Source organism: Erigeron canadensis, chromosome 2, assembly GCF_010389155.1.
Source record: "Erigeron canadensis isolate Cc75 chromosome 2, C_canadensis_v1, whole genome shotgun sequence".
Classification (NCBI taxonomy): domain Eukaryota; kingdom Viridiplantae; phylum Streptophyta; class Magnoliopsida; order Asterales; family Asteraceae; genus Erigeron; species Erigeron canadensis.
Window position 1 is genome coordinate 41,716,766 of NC_057762.1, and position 22,128 is coordinate 41,738,893.

At 35.6% G+C, this 22,128-nt stretch overlaps 4 protein-coding genes across 4 annotated transcripts; 3 read left to right on the forward strand and 1 right to left on the reverse strand.

Annotated features, from left to right (window-relative positions):
- The first annotated feature begins 387 nt into the window (after nucleotides 1–387).
- Nucleotides 388–4,739, forward strand: LOC122586906 (protein EARLY FLOWERING 5). Its single transcript, XM_043758929.1, has 8 exons — nucleotides 388–438; nucleotides 545–646; nucleotides 1,100–1,193; nucleotides 2,483–2,568; nucleotides 2,762–2,811; nucleotides 2,919–2,988; nucleotides 3,079–4,005; nucleotides 4,119–4,739. Exons 2-8 carry the CDS (start codon nucleotides 551–553, stop codon nucleotides 4,344–4,346), a joined length of 1,551 nt encoding a protein of 516 aa, XP_043614864.1. The 5' UTR covers nucleotides 388–438; nucleotides 545–550; the 3' UTR covers nucleotides 4,347–4,739.
- Nucleotides 4,740–5,552: 813 nt separating this feature from the next.
- LOC122588638 (40S ribosomal protein S7-like) lies at nucleotides 5,553–7,382 on the forward strand. Its single transcript, XM_043760793.1, has 6 exons — nucleotides 5,553–5,655; nucleotides 6,277–6,360; nucleotides 6,454–6,527; nucleotides 6,625–6,748; nucleotides 6,869–7,051; nucleotides 7,142–7,382. Exons 2-6 carry the CDS (start codon nucleotides 6,286–6,288, stop codon nucleotides 7,259–7,261), a joined length of 576 nt encoding a protein of 191 aa, XP_043616728.1. The 5' UTR covers nucleotides 5,553–5,655; nucleotides 6,277–6,285; the 3' UTR covers nucleotides 7,262–7,382.
- A 3,124-nt stretch (nucleotides 7,383–10,506) lies between these two features.
- On the forward strand, nucleotides 10,507–15,612 carry LOC122589702 (HIPL1 protein-like). Its single transcript, XM_043762023.1, has 7 exons — nucleotides 10,507–10,711; nucleotides 10,798–10,955; nucleotides 11,659–12,435; nucleotides 12,811–13,024; nucleotides 13,100–13,278; nucleotides 13,360–13,601; nucleotides 15,038–15,612. Exons 1-7 carry the CDS (start codon nucleotides 10,597–10,599, stop codon nucleotides 15,429–15,431), a joined length of 2,079 nt encoding a protein of 692 aa, XP_043617958.1. The 5' UTR covers nucleotides 10,507–10,596; the 3' UTR covers nucleotides 15,432–15,612.
- A 63-nt stretch (nucleotides 15,613–15,675) lies between these two features.
- Nucleotides 15,676–19,580, reverse strand: LOC122589703 (hydroxyproline O-galactosyltransferase GALT6-like). The gene is made up of 6 exons (XM_043762025.1): nucleotides 18,311–19,580; nucleotides 17,680–17,912; nucleotides 17,295–17,585; nucleotides 17,072–17,200; nucleotides 16,803–16,976; nucleotides 15,676–16,264 (listed from the first exon to the last, which is right to left on the reverse strand). The coding sequence occupies exons 1-6, from the start codon at nucleotides 19,194–19,196 to the stop codon at nucleotides 15,947–15,949; spliced, it is 2,031 nt and encodes a 676-aa protein (XP_043617960.1). The 5' UTR covers nucleotides 19,197–19,580; the 3' UTR covers nucleotides 15,676–15,946.
- Nucleotides 19,581–22,128: the final 2,548 nt, after the last annotated feature.

Consider the following 22,128-nt stretch of genomic DNA (forward strand, 5'->3'; position numbering starts at 1 on the left):
CTCCCAAACCGATTCCAGTTCTAGAAAAACCTCCGGTTCCAAAGTCTAGAATCAATTTTTAACCGGTTCCATATCGGCTCGGTTTCGGGGTTTTTTTTGGAGAAAAAACCGAAAAATAACCGGTCAAACTTTTGACCAAACCGATCCTGGTTTGGCAAAACTGATTCTTGATCGTGTTGACCAAAACTGGTTTCGGTTTGGAACCTTTTTTTGTTTTTTTTTTTTTAGAAACCGGTTTTCGGCCATCCTTCTTAACGAAACGAAAAACACATTTGGGTCTTCGATCACCTCGTGTTATCCAGCCCAAAAGCCTAGTCCGGCCCATGACCGGTTTATATTTAATTTAAATTAAACAGGAAAACAGGCTTCAAAAAGAAAATAAAAGTCAAAAGGTTGAGTTCAGTATCACCATCCATCCATCCGCCCTTTGTCTTCAAGGTTTTTGAGAAATATAATAAAGAAATTCGCATTTCATCTTCCACTTTCATTCGCTCCATATGTATCTATATTTATATATATAATCTATAATAATCCATACATACAGTTATTAATGACAAAGCTAAATATGAAGAAGACAAAGGGAGGCAAAGTCATGAACCCTACCGATGCCTATCGCAAGGAGCTTCGTAAAAAGGAATTAAAACGAGTAATTTCTTATTCTTTTTTCCTTTATTCTTATAAATGTAATTCAATTTTTGTTTTTATATATCCATTTATATTACTGATTGTAATCAATTAATTCATGTTTCCCTGATTGTTGCCCTAATTTAAACTAGTATGCTTATTGATTAGGGTTTATAATTCACATTAGGTTTTCTTTCTAGATTGATTCAGTTTTGCATATTTTTTCGGTGAATTATGGGATGAAACTGATTGATGTGTTATTCATGTCGATGAACTTGATAGATAGCTAACTTGGCCAACAGGATTCGTCCTGGCGGCATCGTTATTGAGCCAGCTTTTTATTCATGTGCAATGATCTTTGGGGAAGGGGCGGGTTAACGCCTAAGGGTAGGGTTGTGTGACAAAGCGATTTTTTTTTGGTTAGATAGATGGTTAACATCGTTTATGGTTTTGAAAAGTTGTGTTTTTTGGACAGAACAAGAAGGAAAGGAAGAAGGTGAGAGAGGTAGGAATATTGAAGAAGGATCCCGAAACCCTTAAGGAGCAAATCGACAAGTTGGAAGCCATGAGTAAGTTCTCTACTTTCCCGATGATCTTTATTTTTATTTTTCGTCCAAATGTAGTGTGCAGCACTGTTGCTTTTGATAGTATATTCTTAGCTTCCAAAGATGCATATAGCTCAGGAACTCTAGTCAAGTTCTTAACTTCTTATAAGCTCAAGAATTTAGTTGTGTGAAGAGTGTTTTGCAAAAGGGTTAGAATTTAATAACAGGTTCTGACTAGGATCTTGACATCTGTGGATCTTAAAAGATAAGCATATACTATTCTGTTTACAGTACACAACAACGATAGAAATTTCTTATACTTCATAGAAGAAAGAAAGAGACGAAAAAGTTAATGTCTTAATGATGAATGTGCACAGGAATAGAGAGAAAGTAGAAATCAGATATACTTTTAAGTAAAGCCCAAGGTAGCCTAACAATAAGGTATTGGAGTTCTCCAAATGAGGTCCCAAGTTTGTATCCTGTGACCTACAACCCCTTGGCCGTACTCGCCTCATCTAATAATTCAGAATCGTAGTGGGTTTGGTGACTTGCCTCTCTCCATAGGTCTTGCAGGGTGGTCTGTGGAATCCATGGTTGACACACCAGGTCGGTGGTGGGTGGTGTTCCTCTCATACCCAAAAAAATGATAGACTTGCAAGTTATAAGAAGTGACAAAGGTGTTTACTCAGCCACTTAATCAGGGTCATTACCTTTTTCTTTTGGTAAGCATGAGAATCTCATAAAAAAAGCAGAAGTGATCTGAAGGGCAAATACCCAAGGCCCACCAGTACTCTGTAAACTAATGGGACCGGGCTAATTACCAGCCATAAATGGGACAAGTGGTCTCATGGGGAAAGAGTATACGAGTGGTATCAAGATTGGAGTTAGGAGTTAGGACTAGTTCATTGCCTGGTGCATAAGAAGTCTGCTTCTCAGTTGAGGGGGTAATCCTTGTATCCGAGATGATCAGGGGCATGACAAAATAGGTTATAATACTGTAGGAAAATACTTTTCAATAGTTCTATCTTGGCGCCATGTCTTCTACATATAATTTACTGGTTATGCCAAGACGTTTTTGGAGTGCATCCTCAACATTTAAAACACGTGGAAAGTCTAATATGCACAGCACATATCTGATAAGCCTAACTAGTCCACACTTCCTAAAATTTGAGTTAGTTAAAATCTAAGTATCTAACCATACCTGGAAAAGCTTGTTGGGAGTTTTTATTAATTATTTTTATGCTTATTTCCTTTGAGGATATATTATTGGTCACTAGATTGAGACTAACGTTTGCTTGCTACAAATGTTGCAGAGGCAGATGGTGCGTTGGACAAAGCCAGAAAACACAAAAAAAGACAACTTGAGGATACATTGAATCTCGTTATGAAGAAACGAAAGGTAATGATTTAGGTGATCATAAAAAACTGTATACGAAACTCTTTCTTCTAGCTCCAGAGCGGGGGCAGTAGAATATGCGAGTTTGATACTTTGATTTTGATTCTAAAGCATAAATAATGATAACCGTGTATGGTTAGAAAATATAAATGCTGATATAAATATGGATGATCATGGTTTTACAATTTTTTGGCAGGAATATGAAGAGAAATTGAAGGAAAAAGGCGAAGCTACAGTTATGTACAGGTTTGTATTTTCAGATGTGACCAGTTATATAAGAATATTATATTAAAATGTAGGACGCAGAATACCTTTTTAAAAAAAAATTTTAAATGTGAAGTTATGTCCTGCAGTCACCTGGGACCACCTCCTCGTAGAAGAACTTCAGAAGAAGAAGAGAGAGCTACGCACCCACAACCCGAGGTAAATGTTTCAACTGTGAGCCCAAGTTAGTAAATCATAAGATTATCTACCACCTGTTGCCCCAAGTTTATTAATTATAATTTTTAACAGGATTCAGTTTACTATCATCCTCAGTGGAATCCAACTGGTGCTCCTCCGCCTGGAAAGCCACCCATGTACAAGTCATCAGTAGGACCAATAAATCCTTTAGTGGAAGGATCATCAAGTGGTGCTGTGAAGGATGAACCGGATGACGTTGATTTATCTATTCCACCACCACCACCTCCTCCTCCTTTGCCAGTTGGTGATACCGAGTCTAATGGTGATGTTTCTTTACCCGCATCTCTGCCTTTACCACCTCCTCCTCCAATGCCACTTAAACCGGTCAAGCTAGAGTTGGATACCATGTTGCCACCACCTCCCGGCTCTTCAACCAAAGACCACGCCTCAAGTCACCTTGTGCTTCCTCCTCCTCCGCCACATCAGCCACCACCACCTGGCACTGCCGGAAATGAAAGGGATAAAATTCAGTCGATAAAATCAGAAGATTCTCCCCAGGAAGCTAGTCAGGCATCAACCAAGCTTCCTCCACCGCCTCCACCACCAGGGTTACCCTCTAAGTTGCCTGGAAATCAATCTGAAGGTGCTTCAGAAGCCAAAGATTTTTCTAAAATGGTTCCATTGCCACCTCCTCCAAGACAACCTCCTCCTGGCATGGTCCCAGTTATGCAGCCAGGGATGTCTCGATTTCCACCACCGCCACCACCACCTCAAGATATGAGGCCACCGTTATCTGCTCTAGGAATTCCTGGGCAACAACCTCCTCTTCCTCCGGGAATGATGCCACCAATGATGCCAAGGCCACCTTTTGGGCCTCCCCCGATGATGAGGCCGCCACTTCCACCTGGCCCCCCTCCTCTTCCAATGGACGATTTTATGAGACCGACTGTACCTCAAAAACCCTCATATGTCAAATCAGCTGCATCCACTGTTGTTAAGAGACCTTTAGCTCAGCATACTCCACAATTAACAGCTATGGTGAGTTTCATTTGGTGATTATTGTTCTATGATGTTCTTTATTTTGTTCTCGGAACTCTGGTTTATCTTAAAAAATTTTTTTTTTTTTTAAAAGTTACTTGTGTGTGTTACAGGTCCCTGCATCGGTTCGGGTGAGGAGAGAGACAGCTGTACCAAAAACAAAACCAAAGCCGTCTGTTTCATCAGTATCAGTATCTCCGCATCCTGCACCAGTTCTAACTGTTCCGAAAGAACCAACGGTTAAAGTGTCGACTTCATCAGCAGCCAAACCTCCAAGTGTAGATGATTCTTACATGGCGTTTTTGGAGGATATGAAAGCTCTTGGTGCTCTTGACAACTAATGGAAGGGAATTGTACAGGATGTAGTGATGGTGGTCCTGTGGGGTAATTTGGTGCATAGATACATTTCTTGTCATCCTTTTAGTTCAATATTCCTTTATGATTTCCCTGCAATGGAACCGTCTTGCTCAAGGCTCTTAACGGGTTCCTTGTTTTTGGATTGTATGGGAGCATTCTGAACATTAGTTGTCATGGGCTGAACGTTAAGCCAGATAGATGTACTGTAAAAGGATCTATATTGATCTTCCAAATTTAGTTTTTTTTTTTTTCATCGCCAAGAAAAGCTATTTAGTAAGCAAGTGCTTGTAAAAGCATGATGGCTTGTCAGGTTGCGGGTTTGATTGATGCAAACAACTGGACTGAAGATTTGTTGATTTATCGCTTTATTTTTCTTACTGCAACTATTTTAATTATGGGGGTTTAAGTTCCATACCGATATTGTGAAATGTGAACTTCAGTTAGCGAGATTTAGTGTGTGGAAATATGTAAGTTTTAACCAACAAACATGATGATGATATATAAAACTGAAACTGTGCTGATGTTGAGATAGCTCCATTTGTTTAGATTGCTGGTCCATGTTTTCTGTTATGATGTAATACATTTGAAAAACCTTATGCATAAATAAGTTTAATGTTGTTGGACGGCTCATTTCCAAACGTGCAAGGTGACTAGGCGATTTAAGACGAGAGTAGTTTTTCCAAGGATTTAATCAGATATGTCAAGCTATATGTGGAATAGTCAAATAGTCCTTGACGTTGATGTAATAACTGAAAAATGTTGTCAATAACAAAGGTTTATAAGTACTGTTTTTAATAAATACAACTTAGAATTGTGAATATGTATGATTTTATGGCTCATCTATTTCTAGTAAACATACAAGTAAGAATCAAACTGAGCTTGAAAGGCTTGGACTCAACTTGAAAATTTTATGCTAAGCTCGACATGCTTTTTAATTGAATCTCGAACCTCGACTAGAAAATATAATTGCTAAAGCGTTGTCTCATTATTACCAAGTTCATATCGACTTTTCCATTTATTTATTTATAATAATAATAAATCTGGAAAGTCGATTCCTTTCCTCTGGGTTTAAAAAAATAAATGGTTTGCGAATTTGGGCTTGCTGGAACGCGAGCCCAAAGATAATGTAAGTCATGGAGATTCGGCCCAATTGGATAACCCTAGACAGGACATATACAAAACGCACCCCTGGTTGCATACTCCTTAACTTTTTAACAATAGCAGCAGCATCAAATCAACCTCGTCTCCGTCATCCCGAACTGAACTCCAAGCTGCTCTACTAGGGTTTTCCTCGTAAGATCTCTTTTCCTTATTTTATTAAATATATATATATATATATATATTCATGCCTGAAATCATACAATAGAATATATGTAATGTGTGAGTTTTTGATTAGTTATTGTTTGGATGCTCTACTACATTTTACTAGATTATTATTATTTATCGTTACTTAGACCATAATTTCTAATTATTTAGAATATAATAAAATAAGATTAAGAAAAAGGGCTGTTGTGTAGTTATGGAGCCTCGAGTGAAGAACGGGTGAGCCGTAAAGCTTAGTTCTTCTCATAGCGCTCCGCATATTTATTTGCCTTTACCGCATACGAAAACTTTGTCTATAGTTTTGTTTTCATTGGGTTGTTTTTGAGGCGTATATTTTAGTGAAGACTTGAATTATATCTTACGATATATGATAATCAGATAAGAAACTGTACATTACATGATATATAATCACCTAAAAACCGATGTTTTTTTGTTAGCTTAAATCGTTTCAAGTATATATTTATTTTGCATATAACATTAGTATATTAGTTGTTGTGTGTGAGTGAAAATGTGGCTGTGTTCATGTATCCAAAATGAATATTAGTATACTAGCGTTTATTTGTTATTAATTTATGGGTTTTAATGAACTAGGCCTTCAAGATGTATACCTCAATGAAGAAGATCCAAAAGGACAAGGATGTTGAACCCACCGAGTTTGAGCAGACTGTTGCTCAGGTCAATGCCTTTTCTTTCTTTTTGAGTTTTTTTTTTTAGCTTAGTTTATTTTTTGAAATGTTTGATGATTTCTATATAATCATATCTTTGCAGGCTTTGTTTGATTTGGAGAACACTCACTCAGAGCTCAAGAGTGACTTGAAAGACTTGTACATCAATTCCGCAAAGTAAGAATTTATGATGCCTTCATTTGGATATGTCATATGTATCAATTCTTTTTTAGTTCATTATGAATAACGTCCGTATTGTATGGTCTTTTGACAGACAAGTTGACGTTTTTGCAAACAAAAAGGCTATTGTGGTTAATGTTCCTTACCGATTGAGGAAACCCTTCCGCAAGATCCATACTAAGCTTGTTAGAGAGCTTGAGAAGAAGTTCAGTGGCATGGTACTTGTTGTTTTTTTTTTTACAGCCTTTTCTAAAATTCAAGACGAGTGATTCTGGAAACTATTGTATGTGTGCCTTTTGGAAATGGAAACAGTAAGTGAGTTTATATTGATTATATAGGATGTTGTTTTCATCGCCACTAGAAGAATAGTGAGGCCACCAAAGAAAGGGTCTGCAGCTCAAAGACCTCGTTCCCGCACCCTTACAGCTGTGCATGATGCCATGCTTGAGGATGTTGTGCACCCTGCTGAGATTGTCGGCAAACGTATCCGATACAGAATTGATGGGTCCAAAATCATCAAGGTGAAATGCAGTACTTCTCAACTTTGAAAAATGTTGTTTTGAAGACTTCATGTGCTTTTATCTGATTTGCTTGACTTGAAACTTGTGTAGGTCTACTTGGACCCAAAGGCACGCAATGACACTGAGTACAAGCTGGAGACATTCAGTGGAGTCTACAGGAAGCTTTCTGGTAAAGACGTTGTCTTTGAGTACCCCATGACCGATGCATGAGATGTGTTTAACTAGCTAGGCTTTCGAATCCTTTGCCTTATATTTTATGTTGAGAAGTTGAGAATTGTTTATTTTTGCTTTTGAAATTTTGACTATACAATATTAGTCTCTTTTGATCGTTTCTGGTACCCATTTATATCTGCTGTTTGATGGGTTGATATTTACTTGTTCTCAACCTGGTCTCTTTATGTCAGTTGTTTTTCCAGCAACTGATATCGATCTGTTGACTTTTTAGATTGTTTGTAATCCCCTTCTTTCTGGCGTGTAAGAAAGCAATGGAAATCTGACTGAACCAGTTTTTTTATATATTGACTAATGAAAACATATTTGTTTGTCAGGGTGCTAATATTAAATTTTTAGCTATAGGTAGAGTGTAACTAACAGTATCAGTAAGAAATACACAGTTGCTCTTGAAGAAAACTGTCGTCACATGGCAATCACAACTGCATGAGCATGTGTCATTTGAACCTTGCCGTCTCAGGTTTAGAAATCACACATTTAGGCGTGTGGTTAAGTGATGGTAATCACTAACCAGTTAGTGGTGAAGGACGATATGGCTGGTGATTGGTGATGTGAGTGTGATCCGCCCTGTAATATGGTAATGATAGTATGGTAGCGATCCACCCCCACCCCGTAATATGGTAGTCATAATCTTCATCCTAATAATCTTCTGACAATAGTATTTGAATCAGATTCGTTCACTTGCAAGAACAAGATGAATCGTCATCAAGGTAATTTGGTAGTTAGGAGTTCTACGTCATTATGTTAGACCACGTACGTCTTGGTGTTATGATGTGTTATCTCAAAAAGTCTGAAGAGAGAAAACCTCTTTCATTTACTTGTTTACAAAAATTCCTTCTTTCCTAGTAATCATGCCACAAGTCATAAACTAGTAAGATTCAGGAGTAAGTTTAAAATAATATATCATTGTCTCATCCTCGTTAAGGATGTGGCGTAATGAAATGTGATGCCGTCATCCACACGGACCACACCATATGCTTTTAGTGGGTGTTTGGGATCTGCTTATTCGTATGTTTATTGTTATTTTTATTTTTTAAACATATAAGTAGTAACAAACACCTGTTAGAAATTGATTATCTGTTTTATAACGAGTAAGTGGTTTTTATAAGCAGAGAAGTGTATATAAATAAGCAATTCCAAACACCTCTGGGTTGGAATGTTTCTAGAAAAAAGCGATCCAAGATTTCTATGTAACCCGTGTTTGGTTTCAAATAGGGATTGGGCTGTAAAGAGGAACAAGAAACTTGTTATGTTACTTAACAAAGTGATTTGAATTATTACCAAATGTCATACCAGTACTTTGTTATTGCACTATAAGATGAGTATTTCTTCTTATCTTTTAATGATCAATGATTATATATTTTCAAGAAACTTAGTCTTGACAAAGTAATTCTTCTTAGTTGGCAGTTAGTTGTACCCAACGGATCATTGACTGTTCTTAGTGAGAAGTTTAAACATAATTTTTCTAGGTAGTGGGTGGACTTATATTTAGCCTTTCACGTTTAAGCCTTCTTAGCTAGACGACCGGATTTAATATTTTAAATGAATAATTCTATCAAGTCAGTAACCCATTTAACATACTAATCTACATCATAAAACAAAAACATTCGACAGGTTAAAGTTTCAAGTATATAAAATTTCTTATACTCGTATTTCTGTGTTTAATACTTTAACATAACTAGATATTTTCAATATATTTATAACAATTAATGTACTATCAATTAGTTACAAATAATATTAGATTTAAATCAGTTATAAAGTCTACATATAAATAAAAGTAAATAATATTAAATTAAAGACCAACTATTTTTTGTGTAATATCATTGTAACTCTATTTTTTTAGAGTTACCACATATCATCATACAAAATCGATATCTAGCGGAACAAAACATCGCCACACCAATCCTTATTCCTATGACATATATCTTATTCTTCATGAAATTAAAAAGTCAAAGTTTTTTATAAAATTAACTGAGAACTCTTGACTCAGTAGTCCTTTTAAAACCCAAGATCAACGCCTATAAATTTAGGCCAAAACCATGAATAACGTAAAACATCCGATATTCGAACTAAAAGTTGAATTATACTTTATTCTTAAAAACAAACTAGAAATGAAATGTTTTTTATTTTACGAGAAAAGAATTATTTTAAATGAAGATTTCTCCAAATAATTCAATATTTTGCATAAGATAGTCATAAAGTCTTCTATAAATTATTGCATGTTCATAACCAACCATATTTTCTTTATCTTTCATGTCTCTTTCAACAAGTTGAATATTGCCGGTATTTTTAATATACGAGAATAAGTATCCGCACGTTGCGGCAGTGAAATGGTGTGGTGATAGGTCATAAAGTGTGATAGCTAAATGCCTTAACCGTACGAGTTCCGCCCTTGGATTTAAAAATTCGTCGAAAGTATATCGAATGACATCTCTAATGAAAGAGCATAAAATTTTAAGAACACCTATATAATTTTTATAATTTATCGATGTATTGTTTGTGACATAAAAGATTTTGAATGAATTAGAGGAATAACATATTTATGAAGGAGAGAAAAATAAAGATGATTGGTTGAGATTTAGGGGAAGAGAAAGGGTGCTTGGTAACATAGAATTGATAGAAGAGACATTTTGAAAAAGTAAATGTTAAAACTTAAAATGTTAGACATAAGGAATCTGCTTTATAATATAATTATATAAGCATAGATATAGATATAGATAATACTATCTTCCTATTATATAATCGATATCATAAAATAATAAGAATAATAGATTGCAAGTTGCCTCTATTTTTGTAAAAGGTTGAAACCTTGAGTACATCACATCTATCAATGTGGTCACACGACATAACAAACCAACCAAGATCCCTCTAATCCTTTGTTTCCTTCACTTTCAATGAACATTTCTCGTTAGGATTATCTTTTAAAATCATATGGATTTACGAATATCAAGATTTTTCATGTTAAAAGTTATCGAAAAAAACTAAATCTTTTATCTAAGATGTTAAAAAGAAAAATAAACTATGGTTTCATTTGTAGCAAAACAAACCAACTGCTACTAAATAAAATATTCATGAAGAAATCTTGCTACCATAATACTAACCAACTACCAGATAAACTTTTGAACCAAGAATTAATTGCCAAAGTCAACTATGAACACTCTCAACATGATTCAATACATGATGCCATCACAATCCCATCTCTATCTATACAATAATTTTTTGACAAACCATAAGTCAAAAGACTCATTAGTGCTCCATGAAGAACATAAACCAGTGAGAAGCTTTCTATTCTCACTATTACTCTATTTGCTCACATGATGATGATGATGATGATGATGATGATGATCATGAAGAACATCATCTTCTTCTTGGCAACTTTGCTTCTTTTCAGTCATCATGTTCTTTCACTTCCATTGTGTACAGATTCTAGTAAGTTTCTTTCTACTTTTTGGTAAAAATTTTATGTATCTTTTTTACTTATGTTATAATGTATCTTGAATTGTATCATGTAACAGGAGCCCCACTTCCACCCAAGACTCCTTTGACTTTCTGTAGATACAATGGCAGTTCATGCTGTGACTCTGCCCAAGATGCCAATTTAAAGAAGCAGTTTGAATCCATGAATGTGTCTCAACCTGCTTGTGCTTCACTTCTCAAATCTATCCTTTGTTCGGTATGCATTTATATATTCTCTTCATCATAACCAAGATTCCTTTCAATTTCTGTACACTAATTTTTGCTTAACGATGTATTAAGATTTTGAATAAAACTGATTCCCATGCTATACAAACTCTTTCCTTATCTATTTCCCATGCTATATATATAGTACTATAACTTACCCAACTTGTCCCAAATATTTTGTCCAACTTACACTGAGTTGTCCCAAAATAGTTATCGACTACTGAAAATTGATAAGAATAAAGGTCAAGTGCCCATACTACAAAGTATTACATAAATCAGGAAATATCAGGTTAGAGATAAAGCGTAAAACCACCATTTTTTGTAAAAAGTAAGCTCAGATAATTACACGTTTCTTAAATATTATCTACAATAACAATACCCAATCCTGTCACATGCAAGGTATGGGGAGGTGAGATATAGACAGTCATACATCTACAATCGGGTAGAGAGACTGCGCACACATTTCTTAAACTTTATGTCTACCGGACAACAATTTGGGAGCACGTATGTAATTTCTTGAAAGTCTTTGAAGTTTGATTATACCCATAATTAATTTCATTAAGCTTATATAGAATTTAATCAATTTTTGCTTTGATGTATCAAAGATTTTTAATGAAGTTGTTTCCAGCTATATAATATACGAGTAGTATATAAATAAGACTTAAGTTTTAATCTTCAATGTTTTCAATTTTCAGAGATGTGATCCATTTTCAGCAGAACTCTTTACAATCAACACTGTTGCTAGACAAGTTCCTGTGCTTTGCAACTCTACTGCTGCCAATAACAACTTTTGTGAAACAGTATGGGATACATGTCAAGATGTATCTATAACAAACTCACCATTTTCACCAATACTACAAGGCCAAACTCCAACTCCTTCAAATACAACCAACAAAATTACTGATATCTGGCAATCCAAATCAGATTTTTGCAATGTAAATGGTGCGCCTTCAGCCAAAGATTCTGTTTGTTTTGACGGAGAAAAAGTAAGCCTGAACATAACTACAAATAGCACCAAATCATCACCAGGTGGTATGTGTTTGGAGAAGATTGCCAATGGTTCCTACCTGGATATGGTGCCTCACACCGATGGTTCAAACCGTGCGTTCTTTTCCAACCAAAAAGGCCAAATTTGGTTGGCTACAATTCCAGACATTGGGTCTGGGCGCGTGTTGGATATAGATGAGTCCAACCCGTTTCTTGATTTGACTGATGAGGTTCATTTTGATACTCAGTTTGGGTTGATGTCAATAGCTTTGCACCCTAACTTTGCACAAAATGGGCGGATCTTTGCTTCGTTTAACTGTGATAAGTCCAAATCACCAAATTGTGCCGGAAGGTGTGCTTGTAATTCTGATGTGAATTGTGATCCTTCTAAGCTAAATTCTGATAGTGCGGCTCAACCCTGCCAATATCAAACTGTGGTGGCAGAATACACTGTTAATGGGACAGCAACCTCTCGGGCATCCGTAGTATGTTTTCTTCTTAATTACAATACTCAGACACGCTTGTACTTGTTGGGACGTGACCTCATGACCTCTTGGTAGGCGGGCTACTTGATATCACTAAAATCCTTAAAGAAGAACATAAAAGAACTCATTGCTTTCTTATCTAGTTTTTTTTTGGGGGGGGGGGGGGGAAGAAAATAACTCGTTTTCTTATATAGTTGTGTCATTTTTTAAAAAATTGGATGAGAAAGACTTGTCTTGTCCACACCTATACCTATGAACCTATGAACCTATGAACCTGAAACCTTTGCTATGTGCCTATGTGGACTCCCTGGGTTCTGGTAGGCCAAATGCCACGGGTTATTAATATATGAAATTCTTATGTTTGACTTTGTCCAGATTCCAAATGCTTCACCAGTGGAAGTGAGGAGGATATTCACAATGGGTCTTCCTTCCACGTCTCACCATGCCGGACAGATTATTTTTGGACCGAATGATGGCTACTTGTATTTCATGATGGGGGATGGTGGTGCTGGCGATCCTTACAATTTTGCACAGAACAAGAAGTCATTGCTTGGCAAGATTATGAGATTCGACGTTGACAACATTCCCAGTAAGTGAAACAGTAAGCTGAGTCACAGTTTCCATATCTAATGTCAACTGTACTGAATTTCAACTTTAAATCCAGGTGAAGAAGATATTACGCGTCTTGGGCTATGGGGAAACTATTCTATCCCAAGGGATAATCCGTACATCCAAGATAAAGATTTGCAGCCCGAAATATGGGCCTTGGGATTTAGTAACCCGTGGCGTTGCAGCTTTGACTCAGAAAGACCATCTTATTTCATGTGTGCAGACGTAGGCCAGGTATAGATAGATTTGTCCTTAAGCTTATAATTAGATTTCATTTCTTGACAAGATATTAAAATTATCTCATTTGTCAACAAGAACGACTATGAAGAGGTGGATGTGATCACTAAAAATGGGAACTACGGGTGGCGAGTTTTTGAAGGAAGCTCCATTTACACCCCTGAACAAAGTCCTGGTGGAAACACATCTATAAGCTCCATAAATCCTATTTTCCCGGTAATGGGATACAAACACTCGGATGTAAACAAGAATGAAGGTTCCGCTTCTATCGCTGGAGGGTTCTTCTATCGGTCTACAACTGACCCGTGCTTGCACGGAAGGTAAAAACTAGTCAAATTCTTATTTCTTTTAACAAGTCTAAACAGTAGAGGTTATTTTAAAAAAGAGTTTTTGAAAGACGATTATTCACGCATTTTTCTTTTACGGGACTTAAACCCATAACCTCATAGTTGGTGTGGTGGGCAACTTACATACAGTCAGGCTAGAAACCTTTGGTAAAACATTAGAGAGGTGATTATTTCAACCTAGATAGGTAAGGATCAATTTGGGTTATATATAGTTTGCAATAATGATTTTATCTGGCAAACTTAGAAATATTGGTAAAGATGAAGATGTATTGAACATGCCTGAATCACCAAAGTATATTTAATAAGAATTAGAACCTCATAGAAAATGTTTTTTCAATACACTGATTGCCATGCTATTTTTTTTAATTTTTTTTAAATTACACTGATTGCTATTAATAATACCAAATATATTCCAATTAAATTATTAAATATCACTAAAATTCATGAAAAGGACAAAATAATCGGTGATTGTGAGTTGTCCCATGTGACCCAGACTGTTTTGACCCGTAGCTAAAAGTTACCCAAATTGACCAAAAATTGTTTAGACCCGTTACTTTAGTCTGAATTTATTTGCACCCCTCCTATGGTGGTCCTTCATTCTTTATCTGACTTATTTTTTTGTCACTTTCTCTGCCCCATTCCCCATCATCACCAGCACACAAACACACACTACTTTTGGAGTTTATTAATTTCTAACAACACTAAATTTTTCTTCTTTTTTTTCATCTCCTTACTCAGATTCCAACAACCAAATGAATTTTTCAATCCATCATTCATCTTTCTCTTTTAAAACATTCAAAATTATTTAAATACAAAATCATTCTATCAGAGTATTTTCACATAAAAGAATAATAATTTTTATAATTAACAAATATACAAGATAACAAAATTTTTTAATGAAAGATATGCAGTTAGAGTAGTAGTAGAGAGGACTCTTCTTTTCAATCTACTTTTACAAAACCCATTTTGAAAAAACAAAATAACCGGAAAACCCGGATCTCCGGCAGTGGGTCCGGGTAAAAAGAGATGGGGCACGAAAAAAAGAGGTATCGGCCAGAGACACCCTTGCTCCGGTGGAAGTATGGTAAAGATGATGAGGGTGAGAAAGATGTTAAGGTTGGAGGTGAAAAGCTGATGGATTCTGGCCGGAAAAAATGGCCGGAAAGTGAGAAGAGGGAAAGATATGTCACTATTAGCAAGAAAAGTAATAATTTGTTTTGTGGTCCACGACCTATATCTTGTTCCATGGGGGTGTACAATTATTAGGGACCTTAGTAAGAAATGCTTTTAGGCCATCAATGTCACAAAGACATACATAGAGTATCCCTATACCGCTTTCCCTAATGAACTGCTTTGACGTGTTAAGTCAAGTACGCAGTTGCTAATCTCGGGATCTTTGTGACTTGCAGTTATTTGTATGGCGATCTATACGCTCACAATATGTGGGCAGGTGTTGAGACCCCTGAAAATAGCGGGAATTTCACATCGAGCAGTATTTCGTTTGGCTGTGCCAAGGAATCTCCTGAACCATGTAGTCTTGTCCCAGGAAGTGAACTTCCTGCATTGGGTTACCTCTTTTCATATGGGCAAGATAACAGCAAAGATGTATATTTGTTGTCCAGTAGTGGTGTGTATAGGATTGTTCCTCCAAGCCGTTGTGGGTATACCTGTGCATATGAAAACACGACCTCAGATTCAAACTTGGGTCCTGGATCGCCTCCTAATTCAAGTGCAGACATATTGAACGGTTCATCCAAGGGCATACTAGTGCTTCTATTATTTCTCCTTGGACTGAACTACTAAACTCCATAATAGCTTCCACTATCTGAGGCCTAGTCTTACACTTATTGTATCAAGTAACACATGTCATTTTTCCCGTCTATTCTATATTCCTGTAATATTATGAACACAATGTTAATGTTGCCATTATTTTCGGTGATAGACGCCTATAAATGTCCAATAAGGTGCTTTTATTTGCAGAAAACACTTCATTAGGTTTCATACTAACAAAATATTAGTGAAGGAGACGACAGCAACACAATAAAGATGATCTGAAAAGGGAAAGACGTGCCTTTTAGATTAAAACCCAACAAAATCTTTCCATCTCATTTAAGTTCTACAGTAAATTACAACGACCCAAGATTTTGTGGTATCAAAACTTCTCCGGAGCACATGTATACAATACCCATCTAAGAAAGAGGGGGGGACAAGAAACAAAATAATAAAAAAACATCCAGAAAGGGCCTTTCTTGATCAGCCCACATTTTTTCTTGAAGCTACTTTATCATCATCATCTACAAGAAAAAAGTGAGTGGGTGTCATCTCATGTTGCAACATTGGGGGCGGCCATGGAGCTGTAACTTGTTCCACATGCAAAGCATTTGTCTTGGAGACTGATAATGTGCTGTATAGTAATCTTCTATACATCCGAACTGGCAAAACTTCAAACTGTGAACGTATTCAACGCTTTTTGTGGTGTTGAATTGTTCTACCCACATTCCCATACTCACATCTTCCATCTTGAACAACTTCAATTTATGTTTCTCAAACTTCATTGCAATGAACTCGGCAACATCTGATGATAATATGTAGCCTGGACCATTTGCATATGGTGGATAATCTTCTTCCGGCCATTCCTAACAGAGCACAAGGGATCATAATTCTAACTTGCTAATTGCATTTGGAAAAGCAGGTAAGGAGTTGTAAGTAAAATTGATTGTGGAGATAAATGTAATATGACCATCCCTAACTTCAAGCACCCATCCTATCAGCTAAATCTGATTCGAAAGTTCGAATTAATAATTTAAAGACTGTCAATGTTAAGTTTAATTTTGGTGCAAGAGATCAAAGATTTCTTTATGTTTAAGGTTAGCTAATTCTTTACCAAAGGTGCATTGACCTAGAGACATTGGGGTGACCTATTAACCAAGAGGCTGCACTTTCAGGTTTCATTTAAGATAAGGTGGTTACAGGTGCCTTACGGAATATTAATTGTTTTTCTTTTTCAGAAGAAGCGTCCAAAAGCATATTTCACATAATAGAGGTGTGGATCAATCACACGATGCAAATTACCTAGTATAACTACAGCTTATGCATAAGTTCCCAGTACCAACTATCCATGTATACGATAAGAATGTGCAATTAATGAAAAAGAGAAGAGGGCAGTAGTAATACCTCATACGTTACAGACCATTTACCATATCGTAGGGGTTTATGGTAATAATTGATATTTCCCACATACAGGCTTTTACCATCACCAATTTTATTTGCTTCATTAAGAACAGCATCAACTCTAACAAATGTGTCGTCATCACATTTCATGATATACTTGGCGGATGCGGTATGAACCTGAATTGAAAATCAACATCAATTAATTAAATACCCTCCTAAGATGATTAGAAAAATATCAACTTTTTATTTTTCCATAAGACCTTATAACTTACCCCGTATTCACATATTGCAACAGTTTTCAACACTACAAGGTCATAATTATCCATGTAAGGCACAATCACGATATCGCCAAAGAAATCTGCTTCTTTCTTCAACTCAATATTCACTTCCTTTCTTGCATGCTAATGAAGCAATGACATTACATGCTTAACTGTAAGATTCGAGCATAAAGATATAACAAGTAAAAAAGTACATATAATTCGCATCTTCACTTACCAATGCAACAAAGAAACGAGCAACAACGTGTGACGACTTAATAAGGTTATGCTGCATCCAGGACTTCCTGACAGCCATACGTTCAGCAAAATGATTTCCTGCTGAAAGAATGCCAATGAACATATCAATGGGACCATCTGGAAGAGGTGGGGCCTTCCACTTGATTGACATTTCCAGGTGTCGTTGAGGAGCGAAACTAGGATGTGTTGAGGGTAGGGAAGCAGCATATACAGCGTTCACATCAATATCTCCATTTAAAGCCAGTCCAGTGGCATCCTCCAACGCAAAGCCCTATACATGTTAACAAACTCTTATTTCTGGCACCTTTTAACAAAAGACGTTATCTAATTGAAGAAATAAATTCTGCATCAATAAGTTCACTTACAGTTCGATAAGGAAACGAAGTAACATGTCGTCCATCAACATTAACATGATACCCCTCTAATCCTGCACTAAGAGTCAGGACAAATAGCTTCCCTTCTGCAAAAGGGTAAGGCCAGTCAAAAGTAACCTTTTTGGTTCGACCTATTAGCCGATTCAACCACCAGCTTGATTTTGACTCTTCTGTGTGTTCATCGTCATCACGGATCCACTTCTCACATTTCACCTGACCATCAACTATAAAAAACCTAAGAAAATTAGTTAAGAACAAAAGTTGAAATTGGTCTACTTGCGTTGCATAGAATTAGTTATAGCTGTATACTTGGAGATGATAGCTAACAAACTTAACTTCTAGATAAAAAGTTGTTTTCAAAAACAAAATTACGTACATTGGTCAATTCTCATTGATTTCCAATGAAGTGATAACTACATTTGACAATGATATAAAGCAAATATGCAATTTAAAGGTTGTGGTTCCTTTCTAAATACCAAAATAAGGACAAACAATCTCAAATAATCAATCAATATGAATTGTGAACTTTCACATAAATCATATTCAAGTACACAGCAAAATAATTGGAAAAAATGTATTGAAAACTAAAATCCATATTCACTCGTAATCTACAGGGACTTACCAGTTTCTTCATCAGCCCTAGATTTCCATCCTTCGCATCTATGAGCAGATCCCCATTGCATCCTATAACATGTATTCTGCTCAATTATGGGCTTTCCGCTCCAATCACCTTTCAACCTGGGATTAAAATGCAAAATCCTTGGTGGGTCTTCCCCATCAACAGTTTTTAAACCCTGTAACTCCATCATAAACTGTGAAACCATCAAATACTGACCCGATTTCAACAATGAAATCTTCGGGTTCTGCTCTGCATGTGCCTCTCTAGGCCTACCAACAAGTGTTATATGTGATCCCAATGTCATCCCACAAGGAAGCACAATAATATTTCCCTTCTCTCGGAAAACCTTCCCCGATAACATTATCGAATTCGGACAACTCTCCCGAGTTTGATTCTTCCTCTTTTCAGACGGTAACTTAAGTTTACCCGATTCAAGTTCTTCCCAATACTTCTTCCCAACCGAAAATGCTTCAGTTGCAGACTTTTGTATCCCACCAAACCCCTCTTTCGGTTCACCATTTAAACTATTAACATCAAAATTCAAACTTGACAAAACCTTAAACTCTCGAATTCTCCGCGAATGCCGGGAATTCGAAGGAGTTTTTGCAACTATTTGGGGGAAATCTAAAGGTCTAATTGGGGCTTTCTTATCCTGTAGCTCCTCTTCACTATCTAAAGCAACAAAAGGCTTTTTAGTCATTTTATCACTAAAGAAAAAACCACTAGAATCACTCCTATTATCATTATCTTCTTCTTGACTAACTATTTTCGATACAAAAGGCACTTCTAAACCAACCATAAACAAATAGATAATCCCTAAAAATATCAGCACATGTATAGATCTTTTTTGCTTCAAAATCAACAACAAATCAACTTTACTTCTTTTCATCTTCCACAATTTTTACACAAAATTCCTTTCTGGGTATTTCAAGAGGCTTAAAAAGATTACAACTTGATAAACACCCACAAGTCAAAAAGCCCTAAAAACGGTTAAACATATATATTATCACTATCAATATATATATATATGGGTGTATATAAGGATTCATAAAGTTAGGGAATTTAGGCTGATTTCGATGATAACAAACCAGACCCAGTCTCTAAAATTGAAAGATGAAACATACCCAGAAAGAGAATAATATTGTATGTATTGTAGAGAGAGAAAGTAAAGAGGTTACCCCACGGAGGCACGGACGCGTTAAAGTTCTAGTCTTGTAGAGAGAGAAAGTGTGGGTGTCTGTGTGGAAAATAAAAAGCTTTAAACAGTGAGTCGGTCGCCTGCCTGGAACAAAAATTGAAAAAAGGAAAAGAAAATATATTCTCCATATATGTTCAATTCAAATCTAGTTCAAAAAGATACCGTTTTTAATTTTTTGCTTTTTTTTCTTCATTATTGCAACCTTTTTTTGAGGTGTAATTCCATTTATTTTAAGTTATTAATTTGTAACATGCCATTCTAAAAATTAAAATTTATTTTATAATATAACTTATAACTATTGAAGTTGGTGATGAAATTTCATATATGCGTTTTGGATTTTCTGATCTTGTTCAAATTTTGTTACGTCCTAAAATAAAATGTTGCCTTTATTTAGAAATCAGCACCAACAATCTTTAAAACCTTATATTATATATATGGTAAGTTTCTTATGTCATTGAACTTTAAAGTCACTCTATTTAGTTATTTGGTGACAATTAAAACCGGTTCCATTAATGGAGTGAATTAAATCTTACATGACTAGAAATATCCCAAACCGTCCTTTCGTATGAATATGAAACAAAACAAAAAAAAAAAAATTGTTTGGATATAATCTCTACCAATCTATAATGCTTTTTATCACTTCACTTTTTTAAGATTTAAAACTCATAACCATCACTTTTTGTTTAAGTATGGCAACGTCCCGATATGGGCCGGGTTTAAGTAATCCCGGACTCGGACCCGAACTCGAAGGGTCTTTATTTACTTACTAACCATCGGGTCACGGTTTTTCTCATGGGTAATCGGGGACCCATTATTGTTAAAAAAAAATTAAAACCCTTTACTAACTATCTAATAAAACAAACCACCTTTTTTTTTCTTTAAACTTTCTACCTTTTAAAACCAAAAATATCATTCTCTTTTATTCACTAATTTAAACATCTCCATCTAATATACCATTAATACCCTTAATGAAATAATTTAAAGTATAAATTCTCCAACACTTAAAATAACTACAATATCACCTTTAACATCAACTAATTTTACATTCACCACCATTGTCGCCCCCATCACCGTCTCCACTGCCGCCCTCACCACCGTCGCTACCACCACCTCCGCCATCACTACCACCACCCGACGAAGAAATGGAGCAAGGTAGCTTTTAATCCGAGGACATTCAGATCATGTAGTGTTGATTGGTTAAGAAACAGTATTATTATTATGTTAGCATTTCATACTGTTTAAACTAATTAGAAACATATCTAATATAATATATATGGGTCGAGTATACGGGTTCGGGTATGCAAGTTTTCAACCATATCCCAACCCGGACCTGTAAAAAAATTCAAAATCATCCTCATACCCGGCCCTATATAAAAAAAAAGTTATTTATCCGTTTTTGTCTATATAAAAAAATTAGTTATCATTGTTTTAGAAAAAATATTTTATATAAATTAGTTTGTTACGTTTAGACTAGACTCATTCTGAACCCATAAGTGCTTAAGGACCGCTTTTGAAACTCACGGTGACATTTTCTTAACATTTTGTAAAGTCATCAACTATAGATAGGGTCCAAGCGGGCCAACACATGTTTGATTCTTCATGTCATTTAGATTCTCTTTTGCAAAAATATAACCAAACTAATTTTGGTTAAAATTATTTAAAAAATACAAGTAATCGATTAGGTTTTTTAATGTAAGTTATTTAGAGATAACAATTTCCTTACTAAAATATCTATACTTCTATATCATGTCAAATTCGTACGAGTTACGAGTCGACTCGTACGAGTCGAGTCAAAACAAAAGAAAAATGAGGCGACTCAATAGAATGACTCGTTTTATTCCAGACTCGTAACATGACTCGTGTTTTTGTGGTGCGAGTCAGTCCGAGTCACGAGTTGAGTAACGAGTCAAAAAAAAAAAAAAAAATTTAATTTTTTTAAAACATAACTCCTTTATATGCTTTTAAATTTAATTTGATTTTAATAGTATTTCTAATCTTAGCTTAATGTATTAATACAATACAACATGTCTACAATAAATACTTGCACATAATTATAAAAATATACATTTTCAAATATTATGACTCTTACGATTCGAGTCATGAGTCAAAAAATCAGATTTCGAGTCGAGTCGAGATTTACGAGTCGACAACTGAATAGCATTCTCTCACATGGTGTTAAAAATGTCATCATGCGAATGTACAAAATTACCCTCCTTTGTTTCAATTCAAATGCATGACAACTCTAACACTGTCATCTCAATTAATTGCCCACTTATACTGTTAATACATGTATTATTTGTTAATGTTGGCTGCTATTGAAGTTACGTTATTATCGTGATATCTCGTTTAATTGATTGTCGACTTATACTATTTTCGGTAATCACGACATCGAACGCACTATCAATGGTATCCGTTGCAAACGCGTGAATAGCATGCTAGTATAGTTCAATGAAGATGAAGATGTCCGTGATAGTTGTAAACTTTACTTCTTCGTAAATTGTAATTAACGGGATTAAAACCACTATGGGGTATATGGTTTTGTTTAATATCCACGGTGAACTTAAACTACTACTTACTATAAAAAGATTCATTGCTTCTAAAAGTATATCACAACTTTGGTGAT

What these genes read in the sequence shown, in the direction of transcription:
- LOC122588638 (XM_043760793.1), top strand. Translation starts at nt 6,286, where the DNA reads ATGTATACCTCAATGAAGAAGATCCAAAAGGACAAGGATGTTGAACCC. An exon ending in TTGAGCAGACTGTTGCTCAG is followed by an intron (nt 6,361 to 6,453) that starts GTCAATGCCTTT and finishes ATATCTTTGCAG; the next exon opens with GCTTTGTTTGATTTGGAGAA. An exon ending in TTGTACATCAATTCCGCAAA is followed by an intron (nt 6,528 to 6,624) that starts GTAAGAATTTAT and finishes GTCTTTTGACAG; the next exon opens with ACAAGTTGACGTTTTTGCAA.
- LOC122589702 (XM_043762023.1), top strand. Translation starts at nt 10,597, where the DNA reads ATGATGATGATGATGATGATGATGATGATGATCATGAAGAACATCATC. An exon ending in TCAAATCTATCCTTTGTTCG is followed by an intron (nt 10,956 to 11,658) that starts GTATGCATTTAT and finishes TTCAATTTTCAG; the next exon opens with AGATGTGATCCATTTTCAGC. An exon ending in GACCCGTGCTTGCACGGAAG is followed by an intron (nt 13,602 to 15,037) that starts GTAAAAACTAGT and finishes TGTGACTTGCAG; the next exon opens with TTATTTGTATGGCGATCTAT.
- LOC122589703 (XM_043762025.1), bottom strand. Translation starts at nt 19,196, where the DNA reads ATGAAAAGAAGTAAAGTTGATTTGTTGTTGATTTTGAAGCAAAAAAGA. An exon ending in TTGCAATATGTGAATACGGG is followed by an intron (nt 16,977 to 17,071) that starts GTAAGTTATAAG and finishes TTTTCAATTCAG; the next exon opens with GTTCATACCGCATCCGCCAA. An exon ending in AATGGTCTGTAACGTATGAG is followed by an intron (nt 16,265 to 16,802) that starts GTATTACTACTG and finishes GTGCTCTGTTAG; the next exon opens with GAATGGCCGGAAGAAGATTA.
- LOC122586906 (XM_043758929.1), top strand. Translation starts at nt 551, where the DNA reads ATGACAAAGCTAAATATGAAGAAGACAAAGGGAGGCAAAGTCATGAAC. An exon ending in GTAAAAAGGAATTAAAACGA is followed by an intron (nt 647 to 1,099) that starts GTAATTTCTTAT and finishes TTTTTTGGACAG; the next exon opens with AACAAGAAGGAAAGGAAGAA. An exon ending in TCGTTATGAAGAAACGAAAG is followed by an intron (nt 2,569 to 2,761) that starts GTAATGATTTAG and finishes ATTTTTTGGCAG; the next exon opens with GAATATGAAGAGAAATTGAA.